Source organism: Pleurodeles waltl, chromosome 9 (genome assembly GCF_031143425.1).
Source record: "Pleurodeles waltl isolate 20211129_DDA chromosome 9, aPleWal1.hap1.20221129, whole genome shotgun sequence".
NCBI lineage: Eukaryota > Metazoa > Chordata > Amphibia > Caudata > Salamandridae > Pleurodeles > Pleurodeles waltl.
In genome coordinates this window covers 993,934,430-993,958,566 of record NC_090448.1, presented here as the reverse complement: position 1 = coordinate 993,958,566, position 24,137 = coordinate 993,934,430, and the positions used below count along the sequence as shown (strand labels likewise).

The window sequence follows — 24,137 nt, the reverse complement described above, 5'->3', positions numbered from 1 at the left end:
TGAGCCGGCGTAGTTGCAGGGGTGCGACGGGTGCAGTTTGCACCCGTCGCGTATTTCAGTGTCTGCATTGCAGACACTGAAATACACAGTGGGGCCCTCTTACGGGGGCCCCTGCAGTGCCCATGCCTTTGGCATGGGCACTGCAGGGGCCCCCAGGGGCCCCGCGGCACCCCCTACCGCCATCCTGTTCCTGGCGGGCGAACCGCCAGGAACAGGATGGCGGTAGGGGGTGTCAGAATCCCCCATGGCGGCGCAGCAAGCTGCGCCGCCATGGGGGATTCCAAGGGCAGCGGAAAACCGTCAGGAGACCGCCGGTTTTCCTTGTCTGACCGCGGCCGAACCGCCGCGGTCAGAATGCCCTGCGGGGCACCGCCGGTCTGTCGGCGGTGCTCCCGCCGACCCTGGCCCCGGCGGTCTGAGACCGCCGGGGTCAGAATGACCCCCTATGTTTGCTGCTGTAGATGCGCCCACTACTAAAGCTGCATTTAACAGTCATGCCTATTACTTAAATCGGTGTTATTCACGTTCAACAAGTATACGGATGGATGAGAGATGGAGCCATCCACCTGAAATCACACCTGAGCATTGCAGGTTCATACAGAATCCGTAAGTGTTTCAGCCCACTAACTAAATTATTTAATTAGCTTTAATAAACAGTCTCTCATATGATGCAAAGGTCAGCAAGTCAACTTCCTTAAACTACTTTCCACTAGGGTTTCTCTTGTGAAGATGGAACTATGGAGTTATTCTGATGGGATGGGGAAAATACCCAAACTACAAAGGCACATCCACTCATTTGTTTACAAATATAGCATGCTTCTTTCCGAAAGTGAGACAAAACCCAGCAGAATGATTAGGTCTTGATGACCACATGTCTAATAGTTTGCCTCATTATGCAAAGTGGGTTAAATGAAGGGGCAAGGAGACCTAAAGTGATTTTGGTTAAGCTTTGATTATGTAATTATGTGATGCTGTAAAATATGAGCATTTTCTCTGCCAGCAGTATGGCACGTGTGGAAGAACTATGATAGCTTGAAAAGTCAGAGAAAATTATATGCATGAGTAGGAAAAATACTCAGTCCTCTTGGACTAGAGAAGATGAACCACCTGGATATATGGCAGGCAAACATTCTTAAAACTGTATTCTGTGGTCAATGGAAAACGAGAATCATACGTGTTCTCAGTATATACAGCATTTCGAATGATACACCAAGGGTGGAGCAATCTTGAAAGGATCTGTGCTCCTAATTCTGTCACAGCAGACCCATTTAAGGGACCACTTAGAAACAAGTTCATAATCCCTGTAGAATGGAAAGAGATTCACATTCATACATTCATTAATGCCTGAAAAATACATGCTAATTTCACCAAGTAATGTTGGTCTCGTACAAACCCTTTAAAATTATATGCAAGTTGTAAGCATTTGTTGCTAAAACTACATGTCAAAATGATGGTCCCTTTTTCTCAATAAACGTGTTAGTAGAAGATCAACTTCAGTACTTTATGAATGCAAACATATGCCTCTATTGCTCTGAGGATGCTCGCTGTATTATATCTTCCAGAATATATTTCTTTTGTAGAGTACATAAGCGATAAAGACCCACAGTGATGTAGCCAGCAGGTTCTGGGTTAAGTGCTCCGCATGAGACTGGCTGTTCTCCATCTTCCATGAAAAGGGAAAGTAGTTCTCCAGAATTTCATGCCCCACGTAGACCAGGATCGAGTTCATTCCTTAAGTGATAAAACATGATTATTACAAGATAAACAGGTGTAAAGAGCAAGTTATTTTCAAAATAACAAAAAAAGGTAGTGGACTCTTTGGTAATATCTGGAAAACTCAGTGAGACCCCCTTCTAGGCTCGCTTCATAAAGGATTTTGTTCAAGTACCAGGAAAAACTATCTCTTTTGTACAAATTACTCCAGTTGTATCTGATGTTTCTTCTCCCCACAACAGTTTTCACAGCAACCTTGTGTTGCGTAAACTAATTTTGGAGATTTAACTACATGTTTGCCACATGAGGCTGATTCCTCAGTGGACGATGCCCCAGCAACTGAAGTTCCAGCGACTAACTCTGTCTAAATTGTGTGAAAATGGAAAAAGGCAATGGTTGCATATTCCGAGGACACTGGCTATGTCAACTTTCCTATCACCTACAAAACCTTTAATGTGAAAAACCTCCCAGAATATTATAGCTAACCACCAATTTACTTTTGTGACTACACTTTCCTGAACTGAAAAACTCACTTTCTGAATGAATCCAGCTAGCCAATTGATAACCTCCACATTCAAAGAATTAATTTTTAATGTAACACTAGATAAATAAAAATAATTGTGGCCCTCAGAAGAAGCTCCTTGGTCAAATCCAAAATGTGAAAAATATCTGATTAAAGATTTAGCTGGAAAATCTTGCAAACAGCAGGAATTTTGAATGTAAGTCATGTTTGTAGTAATGCCCTACCACTCAGGCTAGGTGATAGCTCTGGTATAATAGTGTACAAGCAAGGGATGCAAAACGAGAGGAAGGCAGCACGTTGTCATCTATCCTCTTTGGCACCTCAACCCAAGAGGTGGATAAGTGTTGGCACATCTGTGATATATTCTGTCACACAGATATCAAGCATGCTATCCGTGCAATTTGAAGATTCATACTGCTGACCGGACCCTCACTTAAGCACTAATGAGTGAGCCCTTGACCATTGGAGTGTGCGAGCAAGGAAAAAGAAGCTGAGGAAAAGGAACAAATGATGCAGAGCCCATAGGCAAAGATGGAAAAGGCACCTAAGGCCCAAGTTCCAAAGTGAATCACAGGATCAGATTTTTGTGTATAGGAGTACTTGAAGAAAGGCCCACATAAAATTTTGAATGCGCTTTTGGTGGTCAGAATTTTTTTGAACCACTCAACTGTGATGAATCTTAAGGTTAAGTCTTTTCCACTCTTGGGGAATTTAGTACTCATGATATTTCAGTCCTAGGTAACCCAGTGGGGCTCACAGTCAGATTTGTGCACAACCAGTTGCCCAACAGGGACTTACACCTTTCCATTTTGGGTCAGGTGCTTTTTTAAAATTTAATGATAGGTATCTGGATTTTTCCCTGTTTTATTTAATCACATTTTGGGGCTTCAGTACTGAAATCAGCTACGTACATCAAACACATAAGGAACAAGCATTTACAATGCAATAGGTCTCACATTTTCTTGAGTTAGAGCTATTGGCATTGTAAATTCATACCTGGACTTTTCTTGCCACATAAATTAGTTAACAGTGCCTCATAATTTCGTCTTTTCCTGCCATATAATTCCAGTCGCCCAGCATTTAACTAAAGCACTTCCATTTACCTTCTTCCTCTATCTTAAAATATATACAGTTATCATATAAACCTTTATCAGAAATAAACTTTTGGCATTGAGTGGAATGCTCAAAACACCATAACAAAAATATAATTAGGGACGGATTGGAGGGTGAAAGGAAAGAGGGAGTCGGGAGTAAAGATGGAGAGGATAAGTGGCGTAGTAATGGTGTCATGGGCCCTTGATAAATGGATGACTGTAATTTCAGTAGGAAAATACAGCAGTAATTAGAGTTGAGTGAGGTCCATAGGTCTCAGGTCCCCGGTGCCACTGCATCTGTTGCTCCACTGATAACTAGGCCTCATGAGAGAAAGCGGATGGGGCAGAAAAAGAGAAGTGAAAGCAATACAACAGACAAAAGGAAGAAAGAGAAGGGGTCGCAAAGAAATAACAGAAAGAAGGGAAAGAGAGAAAAAAATGAGAACATAACTAAGAGAAGAAAAAAGCAAACATGAGACAAATGAAAAAAGGGAAGGAAACTAGCGAACAAAAGATAGAGAGGAAAAAATAATGAAAGAAGAGTGAAAAAAAAGAAAAATTAACATTAGAGAAAAAAGAGAGATGGTGAGAGAAACAAGCAGCGAAAGAACCAGGGCATGTATGTACTGACACATTTCCCTCAGACAGAGATTGGGAATACCATTTTGACACTTCGGGCCCTGACAAGTAACTTGTGGCTTTAACATACAGATGGGAAAAAGAGAGATTCATAGTAAAACGTGAATTGGCAGATAAAGATAAGAAAATCAACAAAGAAAAGAAGGAAGAAAGATCTAAAAAAAATAAATGAAAGGATGCATATAACCACATTTTTGCGAGTTTGAAAGAAGAGGTTGCAAGAGGAAGAGGGGAAAATAAAGGGGAAGGAGTAGAAATAAACAGTTGAAAGAAAGAGCGAAACTGTTAACCTGTGGATTTTAAGAGCTGGAAAGAGGAAAGTGGGTTAGAAAGAAAACATTGAGAGTTAACAGAGTAAAGGAAAGAACGGAATGAGATAGGTGAAACAGTCCCTCCCAAATAAAGATGGCAGCTAAGAAAACATTCAATTGGCTAGCCCATGTCCTCAAACAGAAGTCAGAGTGCGGAATAGCAGGGGGGGGAACTACAGAACAGCAGAGGGGTACATTAGCAGAGTTGTATGTGAACACCAATACGGTAATACTGGGGCACTTCAGATCAGGATTGGGGGTATAGACAGAGCTGTGTCCCACCCCATTGCCAGAATATCAGAAAGGCAGCGAGTGAGGAATGAGAAACCGAGCGCAGTATTCCTTTTATTGGAATAATGGGGCGCTGCAGGTTAGGGTTGAGGTGCACTGACAGAGTTGTATGTGGGTTGCAGTATTAGACAGTAACGGGCACACAAGGTCAGAAGTGAGGTATGTTAATCGAGCTATGTGTGGAACCTAGTATTGGTGCGCCAATGTTGCAGAGTGTTAGCCTGGAGGTGCCCTGGTGAAGCTGTGAGTGGGGCCAAGTATGGGAGTGGCATTGCCTCTGAACCACAGAAGTGAGGAGTACTGATGGGTGTGTGAGCCTTAGTACTGAGAAGAAATGTGCACTGAGGTGCACTGGCAGACGGCGTATGTGGGGTTCTGGCATGGCTAAGGGGCTTGGAGTGTAAGAACTGAGATGCACTGATGGAGCTGCGCCCGAGGTCTCAGTACTGGAACAGCAGTGTGTACTGACTGTAAGAACTGAGGTCCTCTGGCAGACAGCGTGTGTGGGGTTGTGGCACGTGCACAGCTGAGGGGCTTGGAGTGTGTAAACTGAGGTGCACTGATGGAGCTGCCCCTGAGGTCCCAGTACTGGAACAGCAGTGTGTACTGACTGAAAGAACTGAGGTGCTTTGGCAGACAGCATGTGTGGGGTTCAGGCACCGCTGAGGGGATTGGAGTGTGTGAACTGGGGTGTACAGATGGAGCTGCGAGTGGGATCCCAGTATGGAGCAGACATGGGCACTGTCTCGAAGGATTGCAGAGCCCTGGTAGAGCTGGGTACCTAGGCTATAAGCAATTACAAGAGATCCCCTGTCCTTGCTCTCAGCACACTTGATAAAGAAAATCAATGCCACGGAAGGGCGGGAGCTAGGCAGCTGAGACAGGGTATAGAGAGCCCACAAAGACCAAATGTGACCAAGGTACCAGCCTGATTTTTAGCCTTGTTTACAGCTAAGTTCAGAGGAAGAATGCTCTGCAAATGAAAAGGGAAGCTTCCCTGGACAGGAGCAGGAAACAAAGTTTTAAAAAAGTCCTCTACGGACCAGACAAACATGATAAAGCGCAATTATACAGTAGTTGGTCCCTGCTCCCACACAAAAGAAGGAGGGACAAAGAGACATGACTGACCGCTAGGAAGCAAGGATTTTTAAATGACACTGAACAAAATAAAAGTATACAAGAGGTTGTACGTTTACTCTCGACCTAAAAAAGTGGGAGCACCATGTGACAGGGGTAAGCGTCCAGCAATGGGCCTGCCAAATGGCCCAAGACCCTGAGATCTCAAGCGGGGGGGACACTGTATGTTTGGATACAAATGGGGTTGGTTATTATCATTTTTAGGAGCATACCTTGACAGAAAAGTAGTAGTGGCACTGCAAGGTGGCAGTGACAAACAAGTTACTTACCTTCAGTAACGCATTACCTGGTAGAGACTCTATCTAGCTGCAGATTCCTTACCTTTGAATTTCCTGGTGTCAGCTTGGAATTCGGAATTGTTTGCTGAGCAGTACCCTACATGCGCCGCCAGGTGCTGTCGTTTGGATCCACATGCATTGTTCTGCTCCGTGTGGCGTCGTCAGCGTCGCTGGAGTCTGTGACGTCAAAGTTGCCTATAAAGGCACCACCCCAGCGTGCATACGTCAGTTCTTTCATCCACGAACAACTATGTAAGAAGCACAGAATCATGGATAGAACTAACAGTTTGTCTGTGGAAAACTAGGGCTTCAAAGGGATAAACCGTAACCCTAATAGACATATCCGCAGAGCGAAGAGGCGTGGGTGGGCGTAAGGAATCTGCAGCTAGAGAGATTCTCTACCAGATAATGCATTACCTAAGGTAAGTAACTTGTTCATCTGACAGAGACTTCTAGCTGCAGATTCCTTACCTGTGAATAAATACCCAAGCCATAACCTCCTGGCAGGTGGCTGCTGATAACTCTACTTACACTAAAAAGTCCTGTAGGACCGGACAGGCAAAGTGTCCGTCTCTCCATACCTGATTTTCCAGGCAGTAATGTTTTGCAAATGTGTGCAAGGATACCCACGATGCTGCCTGACAAATATCCAGCACTGGAACACCCTGAGCTAGAGCAGTGGTAGCAGCTTTGCCCCTGGTTGCATGAACCCTCAAGTCCTCAGGAGGCTGCTTCCTGGCCAATTCATAACAGATCTTGATGCAGAGAACAACCCAGCGCAAAATGGTTTGTTTCTGCACTGCCTAACCCTTCTTTGCTCCCACGTATCCCACAAAGAGTTGGAGATCCACCCGGAACTCTTCTGTGCAGCAAGGTAGAACAATATTACTCTTTTTGGGGCCAGCCGGTGAGTCGCTCCTCTTCTTTAGAGGGATGCAGTGAAGCAAAGACGATGGGCAGGGTGATATTCTGACCCAAATTGAATGGGGTCACCGTCTTAGGGAGGAAAGAGGCACAAGTTCTGAGAACCACCTTGTCTGGAAACATAGTGAGATATGGAGGCTTGGATGAAAGAGCTTGCATCTCACTTGCCCTCCTGGCAGATGTTATTGCCACTAATAAGGCTGTTTTGATGGTGGGCAGTCGGAGGGGACAGTTATGTAAGGGCTCAAAAGGAGCACACATAAGAAATGTGAGGACCAGATTTAAGTCCCATTGGGGCATAACAAAGGGCATAGGGGGAAACATATGTATAAGCCCTCTGAGGAATCTATGTACAATGGGAGATTTGAAAAGTGAAGGCTGATCAGGTAGTCGAAGAAATAGCGATAAGGCAGAAAGATAGCCCTTGAGAGTACCCAAGGCAGAACCCTGCTGGGCAAGGGATAGTGTAAAGAGAAGTATATATCAGGAAGAGAAGCAGAAAGAGGATTAATAGACCTTTCTGTACAATAATATACAAGAAGCAGAAAGAGGATTAATAGACCTTTCTGTACAATAATATACAAAGCGTTTCCAATGGCAGGCGTATACTGTTTTAGTGGAGTGACGCCTGGCTGGCAAAATAACTTTACAGACTTCGGAAGGAAGGTCAAAATCCATCAACTGTCACCGCTCAATCTCCACACATGTAGACGCAGAGTTGACAGGTTCAGGTGGACAACCTTCCCCTGCTGCTGCGACAGAAAATCCTCCTGAAGGGGCAACCTGATTGGAGGACTGATGCTCATTTTCAGAAGCTTGGGATTTCAAACTCTCCTTGCCCAATCTGGGACCACCAGGATTACTTGGGCCCGGTCGTTCTTGATCTTCTTGAGAACTCTGGGCAGAAGTGGTATGGGTGGAAAGGCATACAGAAGGCCTGAATTCCACCCGTGATGAAAAGCATCACCGACCGACTGCCGCCTTGGAAACTCCAACGCACAATACTGCTGACATTGCGCGTTTGTATATGGAGACAAACAGATCTAACCAAGGCTCTCCCCACTGCTAAAAGAGTCCTTGGACCACCTTCGGGTGAAGATACCATTTGTGATCTGCTAGGCACCGACGGCTGAGTTAATCCACCTTGGCATTCAAAGAACCTGCCATGTGTTGAACCACCATGGTTATGCCTTGCTGTTCCAGCCCTGTCCAGAGACGCAGAGCCTCTTGACAAAGGGTCCACGACCCCACTCTGCCCTGCTTGTTGCACTACCACATTGCGGTGGTGTTGTCTGTGAACACCTGCACTATCTTCCCTTTTACAACAGGAAGAAATGCTTTCAAAGCCAGTCGGATCACCTGGAGCGCCAGTAAGTTGATATGGAGTCCTGATTCCGCTGGAGACCAGAGGCCTCTGATCTCCACCTCTCTCCGATGGCCACCCCATCCCAAAAGTGAAGCATTTGTCACTACTGTGAGATCTGGTTGGGGAAGGGACAGGAGTCTGTCTCTGACCCAATTGCAGTTCACTAACCTCCAATGCAGGTCTTCTGCAGTTCCCTCTGAGATCTGAACCATGTCAGTAAGATTCCCCTGATGCTGCACCCACTGGAACTTCAGGTCCGACTGCAGAGCCCTCATATGCCATCTGGCATGCTTGACTAACAGGGTGCATTATGCCATGAGTCCCTACAGCCTCAGAGTCTGTCTCACCTAAATCCAGGATAGAGGCCGAAACATCAGTATCATAATCTGAATATCCTGGACTCGCCGCTTAGGAGGATAAGCCCAAAACTGCACTGTTTCCAGAATGGCTCTTATGTAAGGGAGCGTCTGAGAGGGTGTCAGGTGTGACTTGTGCACATTTATAGTAAACCCCAGCAAATGCAGAAGGTTCTCCATTGTCTGAAGGTGGTTGATGAGAGCCTGGGGCGTTGGAGCCTTCAACAGCCAGTCGTCGAGGTAAGGGAAGACTGAAATCCCTAACCTGCGCAGATGAGCTGCTACCACTGCCATCACTTCAGGGAACACCCGAGGGAGACTAATAAGACCGAAAGGGAGCACAGTAAATGGAAAGTGCTTGTGGCCCACCTTGAACCGCAAGTAGCGTCTGTGGGCAGGCAGGATGGAGATGTGAAAATACGCATCCTGCAAGTCCAACGCTACCATCCAGTCTTCTTGGTCTAGGGCAGACAAGACCTGAACAAGAGTGAGCATCTTGAATTTCTCCTTTTTGAGGAAGAGACTGACATCCCTTAAATCCAAGACAGGGTGAAGACCCTTGTTCTTTTTTTGGAATCAGAAAGTAGCGGGAATAACAACCACTGCCTACTTCTGACATTGGGACCCTTTCTATGGCTCTCTTGGCCAAGAGAGACGTAACTTCCTTGCAGAGTAAGATTAAGTGATCCTCCATCAGCTGTTCTTTTAATGGAGGCATAGAGGGAGGGAAAGACTGGAAGGGAAGAGAACAGCCCTTCTGTATGATCTGCAAGACCCATTTGTCCGATGTTATGGACCGCCAGTGAGGGAGATGAAATTGAATCTTCCCTCCAACTGGACGAGTACAGGCTTGCAGAATCATAGTAGAAGGACCTGGGCGATGTGGAAGCGGGGGCTGGTGGTGGCCGACCTCTGGCTAGACCCTCTGGGTCAGAAGGTACCACAACCTCATCCTGGCACTGGATGCTGAGTTGACGAAGGACTGTGGCTGACTTGTGGGTGGCAGGGTACCACACCTCTCCAAAACCTTGGAAGGGGAGAAAGGCAGACAGCTGGCGAGCAGGCGCCAAGATGCCCAAGGATCTGGCCGTAGCTCGAGAGTCCTTGAACTGCTTAAGCGCAGAGTCTGCCTTTTTTCCAAATAGGCATGAGCCATCGAAGGGCATGTCCATAATGTTTGCCTGGACATTCCCCGAAAAGCCATAAGTGCCTTTGAAGGGTCACCGTTGATGAAGTTACCCTACCCAGCAAGTTGGTTGTGTCCAAACCACACCGTATTGTAAACTTGGCTGTATCTCTCACACCTTTTATAGCTTGTGTGAGAGTATCCTGCATGCCCTCCGGGACCTGGGCAGCACCTGTGCCACCGTATCCCACAAAGTATGGGAAAAATGCCCCAAAAGGCATGAGGTGTTTACGGACCTCAATGCCAGGCTGGAGGAAGAAAACATTTGCTTTCCATGATGATCCAGCCTCCTGGACTCCCTGTCTGGGGGAGCGGAAGGGAAGGCATCATGGGAAGTGGAGGCCTGGACCACCAAGCTATCCAGGGTGGGGTATTGGGTGAGGAAACTAGGATCATCTGGAGCTGGTCTATGGCGGCGGCCGATTGTCCTATTAACGAGAGCCCCTGTTCTGGGTTTGGACCAAGTGAGGGCTTCATTTAAGGGTAACATCAGCTCCGATGTGGAAACCCCCAGATGGGGCTCGCTCCACCGGTGGCGCTAGCAGAGCAGGGAGCGTTGATGTCAGGAGTGGCACCGGAGGAGGCCGCCTGTGTGAACTCAGCATCTCTACTGAGCCGGTACCGGATCCTGGAGTCCCCAATGGTGCTGAGGCCGAAGCTGCCAGCACCGAACCTGATGGGGCCCCTGCCAACCCTGCGGGGGCAGCACGCTCAAATACAAGGTGCATGGTGTCATAAAACTCTTTGAGCTGAGCGGGTGTCACTCCAGGAAAGGGGGGAAGGCTCAAAATCGGCCCTTGCATCGGTTTCGTAGAACTGTGCTTGGAATGTCGACGTTCGCGAGACGCCTCGTCGGCTGATGGGCGTGGCGAAGTGGAAGTCCGCTTGGACTTGTTCTTCTTCTTGTGCCTCTTCCCCGAGTGCCCGGAGGACCTCGAGCACAAAGAAGAGGACTTAGGGCTCCTGGAGCGGTCCCGTGACCTCCTCCTCAATCGGGAAGGTGACCTCCTAGGAGTCGTGCCAATTAAAGTCGACTGCTGGGCCGCCATGAGCTTCAGAGACCGCTCTCTCAAAGCTTTCGGGGCCAGGGCCCGGCATTCAGAACACGACTTCGAGTCGTGGTTTCTGTCAAGGCACCAGAGACATACCTGATGGGGGTCCGCCACAGAAATGACGCAATGGAAGGCGCAGTACGGCTTGAACCCCGTCTTCCTCGATGCAATCCTGCACAGACTGCAAACGACTCAATAAAAAGGTTGAAAAAGGCATGCCAAAAAAGGTAGAGGGTAGCTCAAGTCCGGACCTACCCTTAACTAGCGTGGAAGGAAGAGAACTGACGTACGTGCACCGGGGTGGTGCCTTTATAGGCGACTGTGACATCACAGACGGCTCCAACGATGCTGACGACGCCACTCTGAGCCGAATGACTGCATGCGCAGGGTACTACTCAGCAAAAAATTCCAGATTCCAAGCTGACGCAAGGAAATTAAAAGATAAGGAATCCGCAGATAGAAGTCTCTACCAGCTATGATCATTAAGCAGTTGTTTGATCATCAGGCAATGAAATATGGTCTGGTCCAGAAGAGGCCATCACATTGAGCCAGCCAACCACCAATTGGCCATCAAAATCACTAATCCCAGGTACACAAGGACACATAATTTAGCTGGAGTCTCATGCCAGACAAACCAAGGCAAATAGTTTAACCACTACACTACAAAGAAGCAGCTGGAGCAGGATAATACAAGTGCTGCAGCTAGGCAAACAGTAGCCACTAATATTACCACTAGACCTCCAAGTAGCCACTGGAGGGCATTGCATGGAAGGACAATACAGGAATAATGAGGGAAATCATTTTATTTTCTTGAAGCAACCACTAGCTCCGGTCATGTAGTGTCCATTGTTAGTCACAGTGTAAACAATAGGTAATCAACAGACCACCAGGCAGTCATCAGATTCCTCTCCAAAAGAAGCCACAATCACATGTTCCTGGCTATCACAAAGGTAGAGGCTACAGGGATTGCCTCATTACCATGGAGCAAGTCAGACTATGTCTGCGAAAACACAAGTTGCCTTACTGTCATAACCATACAAAAAACAAAAAACAATCACTGTGAAGCTATTGCTGGCCAGATGGAGAAGAGCAATATTCAACAAGAAGAGTCTGCAGGCAGACATGAGTGAGAACCATGAAAGTGGTATGTAGGGTTAAAGAATGATGTAATTAATAAGTTGGTTCTGGTGAGTCTTCTATTAGCCATATCAGAGAAACAGGAGAAAAGAGATCTGGAAACTCAAGGGAAGGGTAGGTAAGACACCAATTCCTTGAAGGGACAGATGGGCACGTCAAATTAAATTCTTGACAGCTGAGATTAGGGCAGAGCCTGCAAAGCTTTTTAGTAGACTACAAACAAACTACAACCATCTAACGATAAAGAAACTAGGAAGCAAGGATGGGAGGACTGCATGGAGGCAACATATGAGGGAAAAAATGTGAGGTCATGGCCCTCTAGAAAGAGAGAGGGGCAGGGAGGTTCTCAACACAGTGGAAGAGATCTCTCCTGAAGAAATGTGAATGATGCTGACAATGTGCAAGGGGAAGGGGAATTGAGAAATCAAGAAAACGGTTGGTAGGACGAGGCTTGGCAGTTCAGGCTGGACTATTCCCATTGGAGAATTACCAAGACTGATTTGCATAAGGCTGGGTCCAACGTTAGGTGGAATGGTGTGCAAAATAACATTGGACTGTGGTGTGGCCCCAAGTAATTACCAGTGGCTGTGATTCATTTTAGCATTTAATCCATCACTTTTCTGTATACTCTCATATAAAGGCAATATGAAAAATTATGTAGCAAAGAATTTCAAAATTGGAATGGATCACCCTGACTTTACAAACAAACTAAAGAACATGATTTTGGTGGAACAGCAGGACTGAAAACCCACACTTCCTGCCTTTCTACCTCTCTAGTGCATAGCTTGGGGTCCACATCATATACCAATGGGCATTCTGGAAAATACATCACCTATTCACACAGGAAGGCAATTTAGTGAAACTCCCTGAAAATAGGACTTTTCTGTCATGACTGCAGAAATATAGAAAGACCCAGCAGTCCTTTCTCAAGCTAGACATAGACACGGTAAAACAAGAGTGCAGAAATTGTAAACTGCAGCTACATTAGTCTACGTTCCTGCTAGCAATCCTGCCATGATTCGTTTAGGAACAATGATAGCCAAAACATGGCACCCATCTTTAGGGACTAAGTACTGAACTAGAACAGTGGACCTGTGGTCCTCGGACCCCCAGGGGTCCGTGACACATTACCAAGGGGTCCGCATGCCTGGGCCTCTGGACAGAAATACGTGTGTGCTTTTATATTTAAGACTTCATTTGTGCAGCAGTTTTAAAAGCACTGCAAAGTTCATTGTATAATCTGTAAGCTTCTGGACAAAAATAAAAGCGTCAAAATAACTCTGGTGATTAATGTTCCTGCTCGAGAGAGATAGTTTTGTCTAGTGGCAGTGTTGACTCATCTAAGGTAGCGCAGGTGGTTAATATGCCTGATGCAAAGAATGTGTATCATGCAAAGAACAGTATTTATGTGCGTAGCACAGTGCGTTACTACTTTTGTCACAGAGATTCTTGTGTTACTGTGCAGTTCCTAAGTTACAATGGTAATCTAGCATTGTGAGCTATGAACTGCCATCAAAGAGTTGCATGCAAACTGCATGGCACAAATTAGAAAGTTTGTTTTTTTCCCAGTCCTTCATTAACCTTATGCTTCTAAAAATGGTTTGCATTGTATAAATACATTCTTATTATTAAAAGCAATGCTAACCACTGTGTTATGTTCTGAATATGTAATTCTCCAGGCCAAGCACTCTTAGAAAATGCCTACCAGTGTTGATGACATGTGAATCCTACACCTTGCTGTCCCCAGTAAAGTGCTCCGACACCCTACACTGGTGTGCGAGGTGCTATAAAACAAATTAACTACATGTGACAGAGAGGCTGTGGAGATATGAGAGATATGAGGCCCTTATGATTTTATTTCCTTCCCTCACCACATATTTATGTGAAAAAGCTTTCTCAGATCGTATGTACCTAAAAATTAAAAACAGAATTTGCTTGAGAAATGTAAAATTTGACCTGAAGAGTCAGCTTTCCTAAGTAAAACCAAACATTAAGAAGTTAGTGCCCAAGATGCAGCGCCAACCTTCCCATTAAAATGTTACTGATTTTTGCATATTTTTTAAATATCAAATATTTACATCTTTAGTAATTTGAGTATTTGTTTGGTGTGTACTTGCTTGTGTATTTTTGTGAATTACTGTTTTAAGGTTTGAAATTTAAATTGTACAAATTGCTTGGGGCTCCCCGGCTTCCAGTAGTGATTCAGTGGGGGTCCTCAGGAATCAAAAGGTTGGGAACCACTGAACTAGAATATGTGACGGAACAACTAGGTCCTAAACAATAGCTTAAACCACTACTGCTAAACAACTAAAAAGTCTCTACAACGAAGTACTGAACAACTACTGTCTAAACAACGATTTTGCCTGAATACCGATTGCCTCAACAACTAATTTTAAGGTACGTTTTTCATTTTTTTTATGGTTTATTAGTTGTTTAGAATTTATATATATATAAAAAAACTTACCTTAAAATTCGTTGTTGAAGCAATTGTTTTTCAGGCAAAATCGTTGTTTAGACAGTAGTTGTTCAGTACTTCGTTGTAGAGACTTTTTAGTTGTTTAGAAGCAGTGGTTCAGGCAAGTAGTGGTTTAACAACCTCGTTGTTCAGGATGTTTCCCAATGAACTCACTTATGAAATAAAGACTAGACTGGACAAGGAAAAGAGTGAGGGAACCAATAACTAGCGGAAGAGTAAGTTGCTCCCTTAATTCAATGGGCACTTCAAGCAAGCAATGCCAAATCCTGAGCACCAATCAAACTGGCAACATCATAGTTTGTTGCGAAGGCCAGACATAGGGGAAATTAGGTTTCTGCTTGCAAGGACAAAGATCCGATGGGTAAGTAGGCTTAAAAGCTTAAAATACTGTCAGCACTGGTAGGCAAGAAATCACAATAACACTTACAACCTTCTTTGGGCACTAAGGGAGTTCTAGCAGTTACTGAAATGCCTTCCTGAACACTTATAATCATGGTAGTTAACGACTAATCATCAAGGTCCCTTTTTTGTAAATGTAGTGAAATGTCACTACTCGGTCTGGTACCGCCTTTCCAGGCATAGACAATATTAATCAATATAAAGTAGCCACTCTGGCTGTGACACCAACAATCGTGCTATTCTTCTGAAAAGACAGTAGCTGGGGCGCCAAAAGAGGCAATAGCCAGATTTGCATTATTCCTGCATGAATGTACAACAATTGTATGCATGGATATTTTTGAAGCATCACCTGATTCTGATGGGTGGCGTGTGTAGAGTTTGCCATAATCTCACCATACGTTCAACATCTACAAACAATCCTTGAAGGACCTATATTGAACCAATAGAGTTGATTTTCACAAATAAGCAAATAATACCAGGGAACACTTTTGCCTCACAGGAAATTACCTTAAGGATACGGCAATACTGTCTGGTAACTACAGGGCTTTAAAAAAATGGATAGAAGTTATCTGTCTGGTGCTGGATGACTACATTAGTAACTACTGTAAGACCACCTCCGGACATTACTTCAAATCTCTGTACCTTGCATAGACCTTTCTGGTGAGGAGGCTCTGCCTCCTGGAAAGATTCTGTTTTCTTAAACCTCCCTACTCCTACTCCTCTAGTAGGCCACATAAAAGGTTGCTTAACCCACAGTCCCACCTGGTTTATTTGTGCCTGGATGTGTAAACTGGATTTTGATTTTCAACATGTGATGCTTTGTTACGATCCTCATGTTACCCAAATATGTGTGGAATTTAATTTCTTACTAAACACACAATAATGTGGGAATATAAATATGGACACCAGGAACTAAAGTGCTGTGTTTGGAGAAAGGGACGGCAGTTAACATTTAGAATTCTAAGCAGTATTCAATAGAGTATTGCTAGAGATACTTGGTTGATCACAAAATGGAAACTTGGAGTAATCATTTCATGATGCATGTGTTCTTCTACAATCAATTCTCTTGGCTGTAGATTTCAAGCAGACTCCAGCCCCACTGAACTATAACATAATCCTAGTTCCCTTAAAGTTGCTTTATAGTGGAGATGCAAAAGATTACTGTATTGTAAATGCAGTCTTAAAGAAGCCTGTTCTCCAATTTTCCCTTTTTACAGCGATTACCCACACCAGCGCCTCCATTAATAGTTAAGAGTGCCAATAACACATCTCCACAGATCTTTGTGTGTGGTTCTCAGGACAGTAACTGGTAACAATAACCTTCCCACGTAATAAGTGTCTCCAAGAGGAATGGACAGAGCTCCAGGCTAAAGCTTCAAGCTGGATGAGAAAGTAAATTAAGCATTATATAATAGACCATTGTTTTAAAATGCAGCTCACCTGGATAAAAAAATGGGGCACCCGTCCACAGTCTCCTCACATCAACCAGGTAATATATGATCAACAGAAGCAGGAAGGCAAAACAACTGAGGGTTGTCACGTATGAAAAAGACCTGCACCAAATTCAGATTTCACAATAAAATATAGTGTTAAAACAATAAAAAAACTTCAAAACATGCAATACTTTACATCATTCTATTTATTAAGAAAAACACCTGGGCCTGATTTAGATATTGGCGGACGAGTTACGCCGTCACAATGGTGATGGATATTTCTTGCACCAACAGGTAAATCTCATTATATCCTATGGGATTAGATATTGGTGAACAGGATTTCCATCACCATTGTGACGGAGTAACTTGTCCGCCAATATCAAAATCAGGCCCTTAATGTTTGAAGAATATATATGTATGACAATAATGCACAAGAACCCTTTGAGGTGCACACCTGTATCAAATGACTTTCCATATACACCATAGTAAAAAGACAGCAACAGATGTGTTGTGTAGAGCAGTCAACTCAATATTTGTGTCTATGTTTGTATTACCTTGAACACATGATATCATTAAATCTTTGAAATAGCACCCTGTGAGCACTGAAATAACAGGAAACTTGGAGGCACTCACCTTCAGGTATTAACTAGAGAGGGAAACACACACTGAAGATAATACAGTTAGTATATTCATTTGGTTGTAGTAAACATTTTCCCAGGTGCCAAAGAGCTTGGTCTGTGATGTGACAGAGGGCCGCACTGATGCCAGCAGGGTGGCAGGGTTGGCGTTAAGGTGGGTTCATGAGAAGTGAAGTATATATATATATATAGAGGATGAATTACACAAAATGAAACCAGAAAACCTGGGATTAAACCTAGTTTCTACACCTAACCAAATTGTGATCCTAGGCAATTGTTTTAACTCACTTTCTCTTCTTCTTCTTCATTATCATTATCACATATAAGAGTACTCTGACATATGACCTCTAGATGATTGCTGTACAAAGCCTTATCATATTTTTAATTTAATAGACTATAATATCACCATGTTTAGTAGGAACCCAAGCTTCCCAAAGACTGCAAATAACAACTGGCTTGTCTCTTAGTTCACTATTGGCATTGTTGTCAGGATAGGGGGAGGGGAGAATGAATATTTCTAAATTCATGTTTGAAAACTATAACTTTTTAAAAAATACTTCTCACTACACTGCTATATTGTGATGTATTATTCTGAAATAGTTCTACATGTTGATGAAAGACACTTTTTGAATTTTGAAGAGACTGTCATAATTTTACTGCAAAATGCTTTAAATATGAAGGTGTTTCTAACGTTAGGTGGTGCAGGACACCCTAGTTATTTCCTTTCTTTAACTAACCTTTAAATAAATGCTTGCCTGTTCACTTAACATCTTTTCAAAGTTAGTGCTGAGTTGAATAAACAGCCCAGTGCTGCTCTTGAACATCAGGCCGCATGTTAATATTCAGAGGGCTGCATACCCCCAAGCCATGCTTCGAGTATCACTGGTATAATGGGTTCAAATGAACGTCCATGCTTTGATAGCTACAAAATGTGGAAGCACCTGACACCAGTCACAACCAAAGCCGCCACATTTATTGTGCCATCCTCCGTATAATGCAATACAACCAGCTTTCTCAGGAGATCTTTGACTCAGTATTCTGCTTTTAATGAGGTACCCTGTTCATATGTACCAACGTGTGCTTAGCTTACTGCAAAATAATTTAAAAGTAATGTCTTCTAAGGGGTCACGTCACCTTATCCCATCCGACATTATTTTTTTGGACCCAGAAGAAAATGCTAGATTTTGAAGAGTTTTACCTAATATTGAAGTGCATCCTGATGTGTGGTACTGGTTTTCCAGCCTGCCGCATGTACAAGTAAGCGAGCTTTAGTGAACAGGATGATAGTGCCTATGCTATACTCTGGGCACTTACAGATCTGTAGTCATGGCTCTGTGCTCATATATGGTCTTTGGACAAGAATATCAGTGCCAAAGGACACTGGACTAGGGAAAGTTACCTTTTTCTTTGGCAGCAAAATGTAAATGCCTGTAAATTAACTATGCACTCCAACAGCCCACTCCACAACACTCTACTCTACAACTCTTCACTGTACGGCACTCTACAACACTCAACCCTATGCTACTCCACTCTACGCAACTCCCTCTATGCCACTCCATGCAACTTTACTTCATTCTGTGCCACTCCACTTTAAGATGCACTTCTCAATGCCACTCTATGACCCTCTTGTTCACTCTACGACATTCTAATCCACTCTATGCCACTCTACACCACTCCACTCTCGATCACTCTATTACATGACACCCCACTCTACGACACTCCATGACCCTGTACGCTATGACACTACATTCTACGTGCATCCACTTTATGCCCGTCCACTTTATGACTTACCGCCCATCTGCCTCTCCATGCAACTCTACAACGCTCCACACCACTGTACTATACTCCACGACACTCCATGCCATTCTGCTTCACTCTATGCTACTCCACTATATGGCACTCTATACCACTCCAATGTATGCGACTCCACTCTGAGTTTATCCCACTCCACTCTATCCCACTCCACGGGACTCAACTCTGCAACACTTCACTCTAACACATTCTCCGTCACTCAACTCTAAAACTCTTGAAGCCACTCGACAACCCTCCACTCTACGGCACAATACTCTAACTCTATTTTGCCCCCCCCCAACAAAACTCTTGACACTCCATGTCATCTTATGCCACTCCCCAACACTAAGCCACTCCACAACACTAACTCTGCTCTACGCCGCTCTGCTCTAAAACCCTCCATGTCATTCTACGACACTCCACAACACTATTCCACTCCACTCGACTCTATGCCAGTCTGACACTTTACTCTACTTTACACTATTCCACCCCACTCTCCGCCACTCTATCTCACTCCACAACACTTCACTCTACACCTCCCTACAATACACCGATCTGTGCCACTCTAGCCCCTCCATAATACTCTATTCCATGCTATGTCCCTCTATGTCACTCTATGACACACCACTCTACGCCACTCCACGAGACGCAAATCTACGCAACTCAACTCCATTTCACGCAACTCTAGGACACGCTACTCTATGACCCTCCCCCCAATGCCACCCTACACTAGTCCACTTTACACCCCTTTACTCTACTCTACGCCACTCTACTCTAAGCCACTCTATGCCATTCTACTTTACACCCCTCCACTCTATGATACTCTAATCCAGTTGGTTCCACTCCGCTCTATGCAACTACCTTTACGTCAATCCACGCCACTTTACTCCACTTTATTCTATGCCACAAAGCTCCACTCTACACCATTCCGCTCTATGCAACTCTATGGAACCCCACTCTAAGACACTAAGGCGGTCATTACAACATTGGCGGTAAAAGCCGCTTAGCGCCCTGCAGAAGACCGCCAACACACCGCCACGGCTGCGGAATTCCTCCACAGCTATTATGACCCACATCTCGGAACCCGCCAAAATTCAGACACCCACACAAGTCCGCCACACCAAAGGTCAGTGATAAACTGGCGAAAACAAAACCTCCACCGTCACGCCAACAGAAATACGCCCACACTATCACGACACACAAATCCACGCGGCGGTCTTTCAACCGCGGTGTTCCATTGGCGGTACACACCGCCGCGCTCAAAATACACACACTCTTACAAAACACAGCCACATTGGACAGTTCAAAATACACACACCTGATACACATACACATACCACTCCCCCACACCCAATACAATATAAAACACACACCCACATCACCCACAAACCCCTTATGACAAAAATTGAGAACGAAGCACAGAGAGAGACACCACCAGCAAGTACAACAGCATCCACAGGCACATAACACCATCACCCACACAACTTCCACGCACCTCACACAACACACCCCTACATATCACCACACTTATCACCACACACACCACCCCACACATCACCTACACCACCCCATGGCACGGCAAAGACACCCCAGGTTCTCGGAGGAGGAGCTCAGGGTCATGGTGGAGGAAATCGTCCGGGTAGAGCCACAGCTATTTGGAGCACAGGTGCAGCTCACCTCAATTGCAAGGAAGATGGAGCTATGGTGAAGAATAGTGGACAGGGTCAATGCAGTGGGACAAAACCCAAGAAATCGGGAGGACATCAGGAAAAGGTGGAACAACCTACGGGGCAAGGTGTGTTCCGTGGTCTCAAAACACCACCTGGCGGTTCAGCGGACTGGCGGCGGACCCCCACCTCCTCACCCACAACTAACAACATGGGAGGAGCAGGTCTTGGCGATTCTGCATCCTGAGGGCCTCGCAGGAGTAGGTGGAGGAATGGACTCTGGTAAGTCAAATCTTAACTATTACATCCCCCACCTTACTTGCATGCTATCACATACCCCCACCCTCGCCCCCAACCCTATCACTTCAACTCCTCACAAATGTACCAATATCACAAACCACACATCCCAACACCAAGCCCTGCATGCAACAACAAAGCATGGACACCCATCACCAAAGCATGCACACTGCACGTAGCCATACTCCCCCCTAAACAATCATTACAGAAGCTCCCACACAGGAATGCCAGCACTGGGGTACACGGTCACCCACCCATTGCACACCATGCCACACACAGATGCAATAATCATCCCTGCAGGACCCCTACCCAATGTCACCAGACAGGAGTGTCCAGACATGTCCACTCCACCCACAGAAGAGGCCCACAGTGATGACAGCACCTCTGTCAAATAGGATCTAGACAACCAGCCTGGACCATCAGGGGCCTCGGGAACCGACTGTCCCGAGGCCCCCTCACACAGGCACAGGCCACCACAGACCTTCCCCCCTCTGGAAACACCAGCACAGCACCCACACCCAGCGGGCCCATACCTCCGTCCCCAGGACACGTCAACCAGCTGAGTGTGCACCACTACAGGGAACCCAGGATAACCCACCACCCCAACAACAACAGGGACCTGGGGGCAGTGGCAGTGGGCACACGGTCCAGGGGACGGAGGCCCAGGAACACAGGGGAACTGGGAGGGCTGCCGTGCGACAGGGGGCGGACAGGCCAAGGGAACCCACTCTCCACGAGGCCCTCTCCTCCATCATGGGAGCATACCACCACTCCCAGGAGACGATGGCAACGGTACTGGCCAAGTTTCAGGAGACCCAGCGCATGCAGGAGGAACAGTATATGGGCTTCAGGGAGGAACTCAGAACCATCAGCTCCACCTTGGGCACCATCGTAGGGGTGCTGAAGGAACTACTTAACACCAGGAGGGACACTGTGGCACTCCAAGGGGCCCTTGACATTAGCATGGACGATGAACTGCCCACCACCTCTGCCGGCGCTAGTGGACAGGACGCCCCGCCACAGGACCACCACACCAGCACCCCACCCCCTGCAGAGGGAGAACCACCCCGCAAATGGTCCCTGAGAGCCAGGAACAAGACAGAGCACGATGCCAAGACCCCCGCCAAGAAAGGAGACCACCCTGATTGTCATCCCACTGTCCCACTTAGTCACCCTGTCCATAATTAAACTGCCCCAGCTCCACTTCCTATGCCCATATGGGCAATGCACCTGTGAGACTAATAGACTGGACTCTGCCACGGACACTCCTCCGCCATCACCCCTCACCATTTAACTTCCCGCTCCAATATTTTGCATTTAAATAAACACACCTAAAGCACAAAATGATCCGGAGTCTGTCTGTGATTTCAAAATAGTGTATTTGCAATTACAGTGACCAAATGTTCTTGAAATAGTAATGTCAACATACCTATGTCACACAGCTCTAGTCCATGAGGAATCTAAGCAGATGACACACGTTGGGACCCACATCTGTGAAACTCTAAGGGAAAGTGACAACTCAGTGACCATACACTGGGTGAAAACGACAGACAGTAGAGAGGTAGTAGTGTAAAAGTACATGTAGTAGGCAGGAATGTATTCTCACCTGTGTTTCACTGGAAATATTGCTGGATCACTGAGTCCCTGTTCTGCATGTCTTCTTCCTCTGCTTCATCCTCATCACTGTCCACAGGCTCCACAGCTGCCACAACACCGCCATCTGGACCGTCCTCCTGCAGAAAAGGCACCTGTCGTCACAAAGCCAAGTTGTGAAGCATACAGCAGGCCACGATGATCTGGCACACCTTCTTTGGTGAGTAGAATAGGGATCCACCTGTCATGTGGAGGCACCTGAACCTGGCCTTCAGGAGGCAGAAGGTCCGCTCAATCACCCTCCTAGTTCACCCATGGGCCTCATTGTAGCGTTCCTCTGCCCTGGTCCTGGGATTCCTCACTGGGGTCAGTAGCCATGACAGGTTGGGGTACCCAGAGTCACCTGCAAACGGCGAGGTACAACTGTTAGACACACACTAACCTGTAGGGATAACCCCAGACAACCATTCCCACTGTCTTGCTTCCAGGGGCTCACCTAATAGCCACACACGGTGCCTCTGGAGTTGACCCATCACATAAGGGATGCTGCTATTCCGCAGGATGTAGGCGTCATGCACTGAGCCAGGGAACATGGCATTCACATGGGAGATGTACTAGTCGGCCAAACATACCATCTGTACATTCATGGAATGATAACTCTTCCGGTTTCTGTACACCTGTTTACTCCTGTGTGTGGGGGGGGGGGGGAGCCACATGGGTCCCATCAATGGCACCTATGATGTTGGGGATATGTCCAAGGGCATAGAAGTCACCTTTCACTGTAGCCAAATCCTCCACCTGAGGGAAAACGATGTGTGTTTCAGCCGGGCAGACAACACTCTGGACAATACGTTGGAAAACATAGGCTGGGACATCCCTGATGCCATGGCCACAGTTGTTTGAAATGACCCACTTGCAAGGAAATGGAGCACTGATAGCACCTGCACTTGAGGGGGGATTCCTGTGGGATGGCGGAGTGCTGACATCAGGTCTGGCTCCAACTGGGTACACAGTTCCTGGATTGTGGCACGGTCAAACCTGTAGGTGATTATCAAGTGTCTTTCCTCCATTGTCGACAGGTCCACCAGCGGTCGGTACACCGGAGGATGCCGCCATCTCCTCACATGTCCCAGCAGACGGTGCTTTTTAAGGACAACAGCGACCACAGAGTCAAACAACTCAGAGGTACGTACCCACAGTTTACACAGAACACCAATCATACACAAAAGGTGGCCTGTATGTGTGTTGAGACTAGGCCTAGGTATGTGTGACGCAGTTGGAAATTAGGCCATGTGGGCCCATGAAATGGCGGCTGCCTGACCTCTAAAGTGTAACAATGGCATGTGAGGTAACTGCGCTGGCGTTGTACACCGTCGCGGTAGGCGGTCGGAGACCGCGGCGCAATGCTGCATTGGTTAACATTGGGCCCTATGGGTCCCAGGAGCCAATGACTATGTACGCCGGTGGCGATGGTACGCACCGCCGCGGACGTGACCGCCATTTTCTATCTGTTGAATCACTCGATACCTGATCTTCGACAGGGGAGGACCTACACTGCAAGTGCTGCTGTGACCTCAGTCTGGAAGAGACAATGGCTCTGGAGGAGTTGGAGAAGCTCGTTGATGGGGTCCTCCCAGAGTACGCGCTACTCTATGGTCCTCCAGACAAACAGGTAAGTACACAGGGAGCATGTTGTATGGGCTATGCCTGTGTGGAGAGGGCTGGATGTAAGAAGGAAGGGGGCAGAGTTCTGCGTGGATGAAAGACGGTGGGTGCATGTGCCACATGGCAAGGGTAGGGATGGGGGCCACTCACTTTGACGGTGCAGTTGGTAAT

General features: G+C 46.2%; 1 protein-coding gene across 1 annotated transcript in view; it reads right to left on the bottom strand.

Moving 5' to 3' along the window:
* Positions 1 to 165: 165 nt before the first annotated feature.
* Positions 166 to 24,137, bottom strand: part of HGSNAT (heparan-alpha-glucosaminide N-acetyltransferase) — a 307,063-nt gene continuing 283,091 nt past the window's right edge. Inside the window, exons 17-18 of the mRNA XM_069208519.1 lie at positions 16,323 to 16,435; positions 166 to 1,731 (exon numbers count right to left, since the gene is read on the bottom strand). Coding sequence (XP_069064620.1) covers positions 1,550 to 1,731; positions 16,323 to 16,435 — 295 coding nt within the window. The 3' untranslated portion in view covers positions 166 to 1,549. The remainder of the gene's footprint in view (positions 1,732 to 16,322; positions 16,436 to 24,137) is intronic.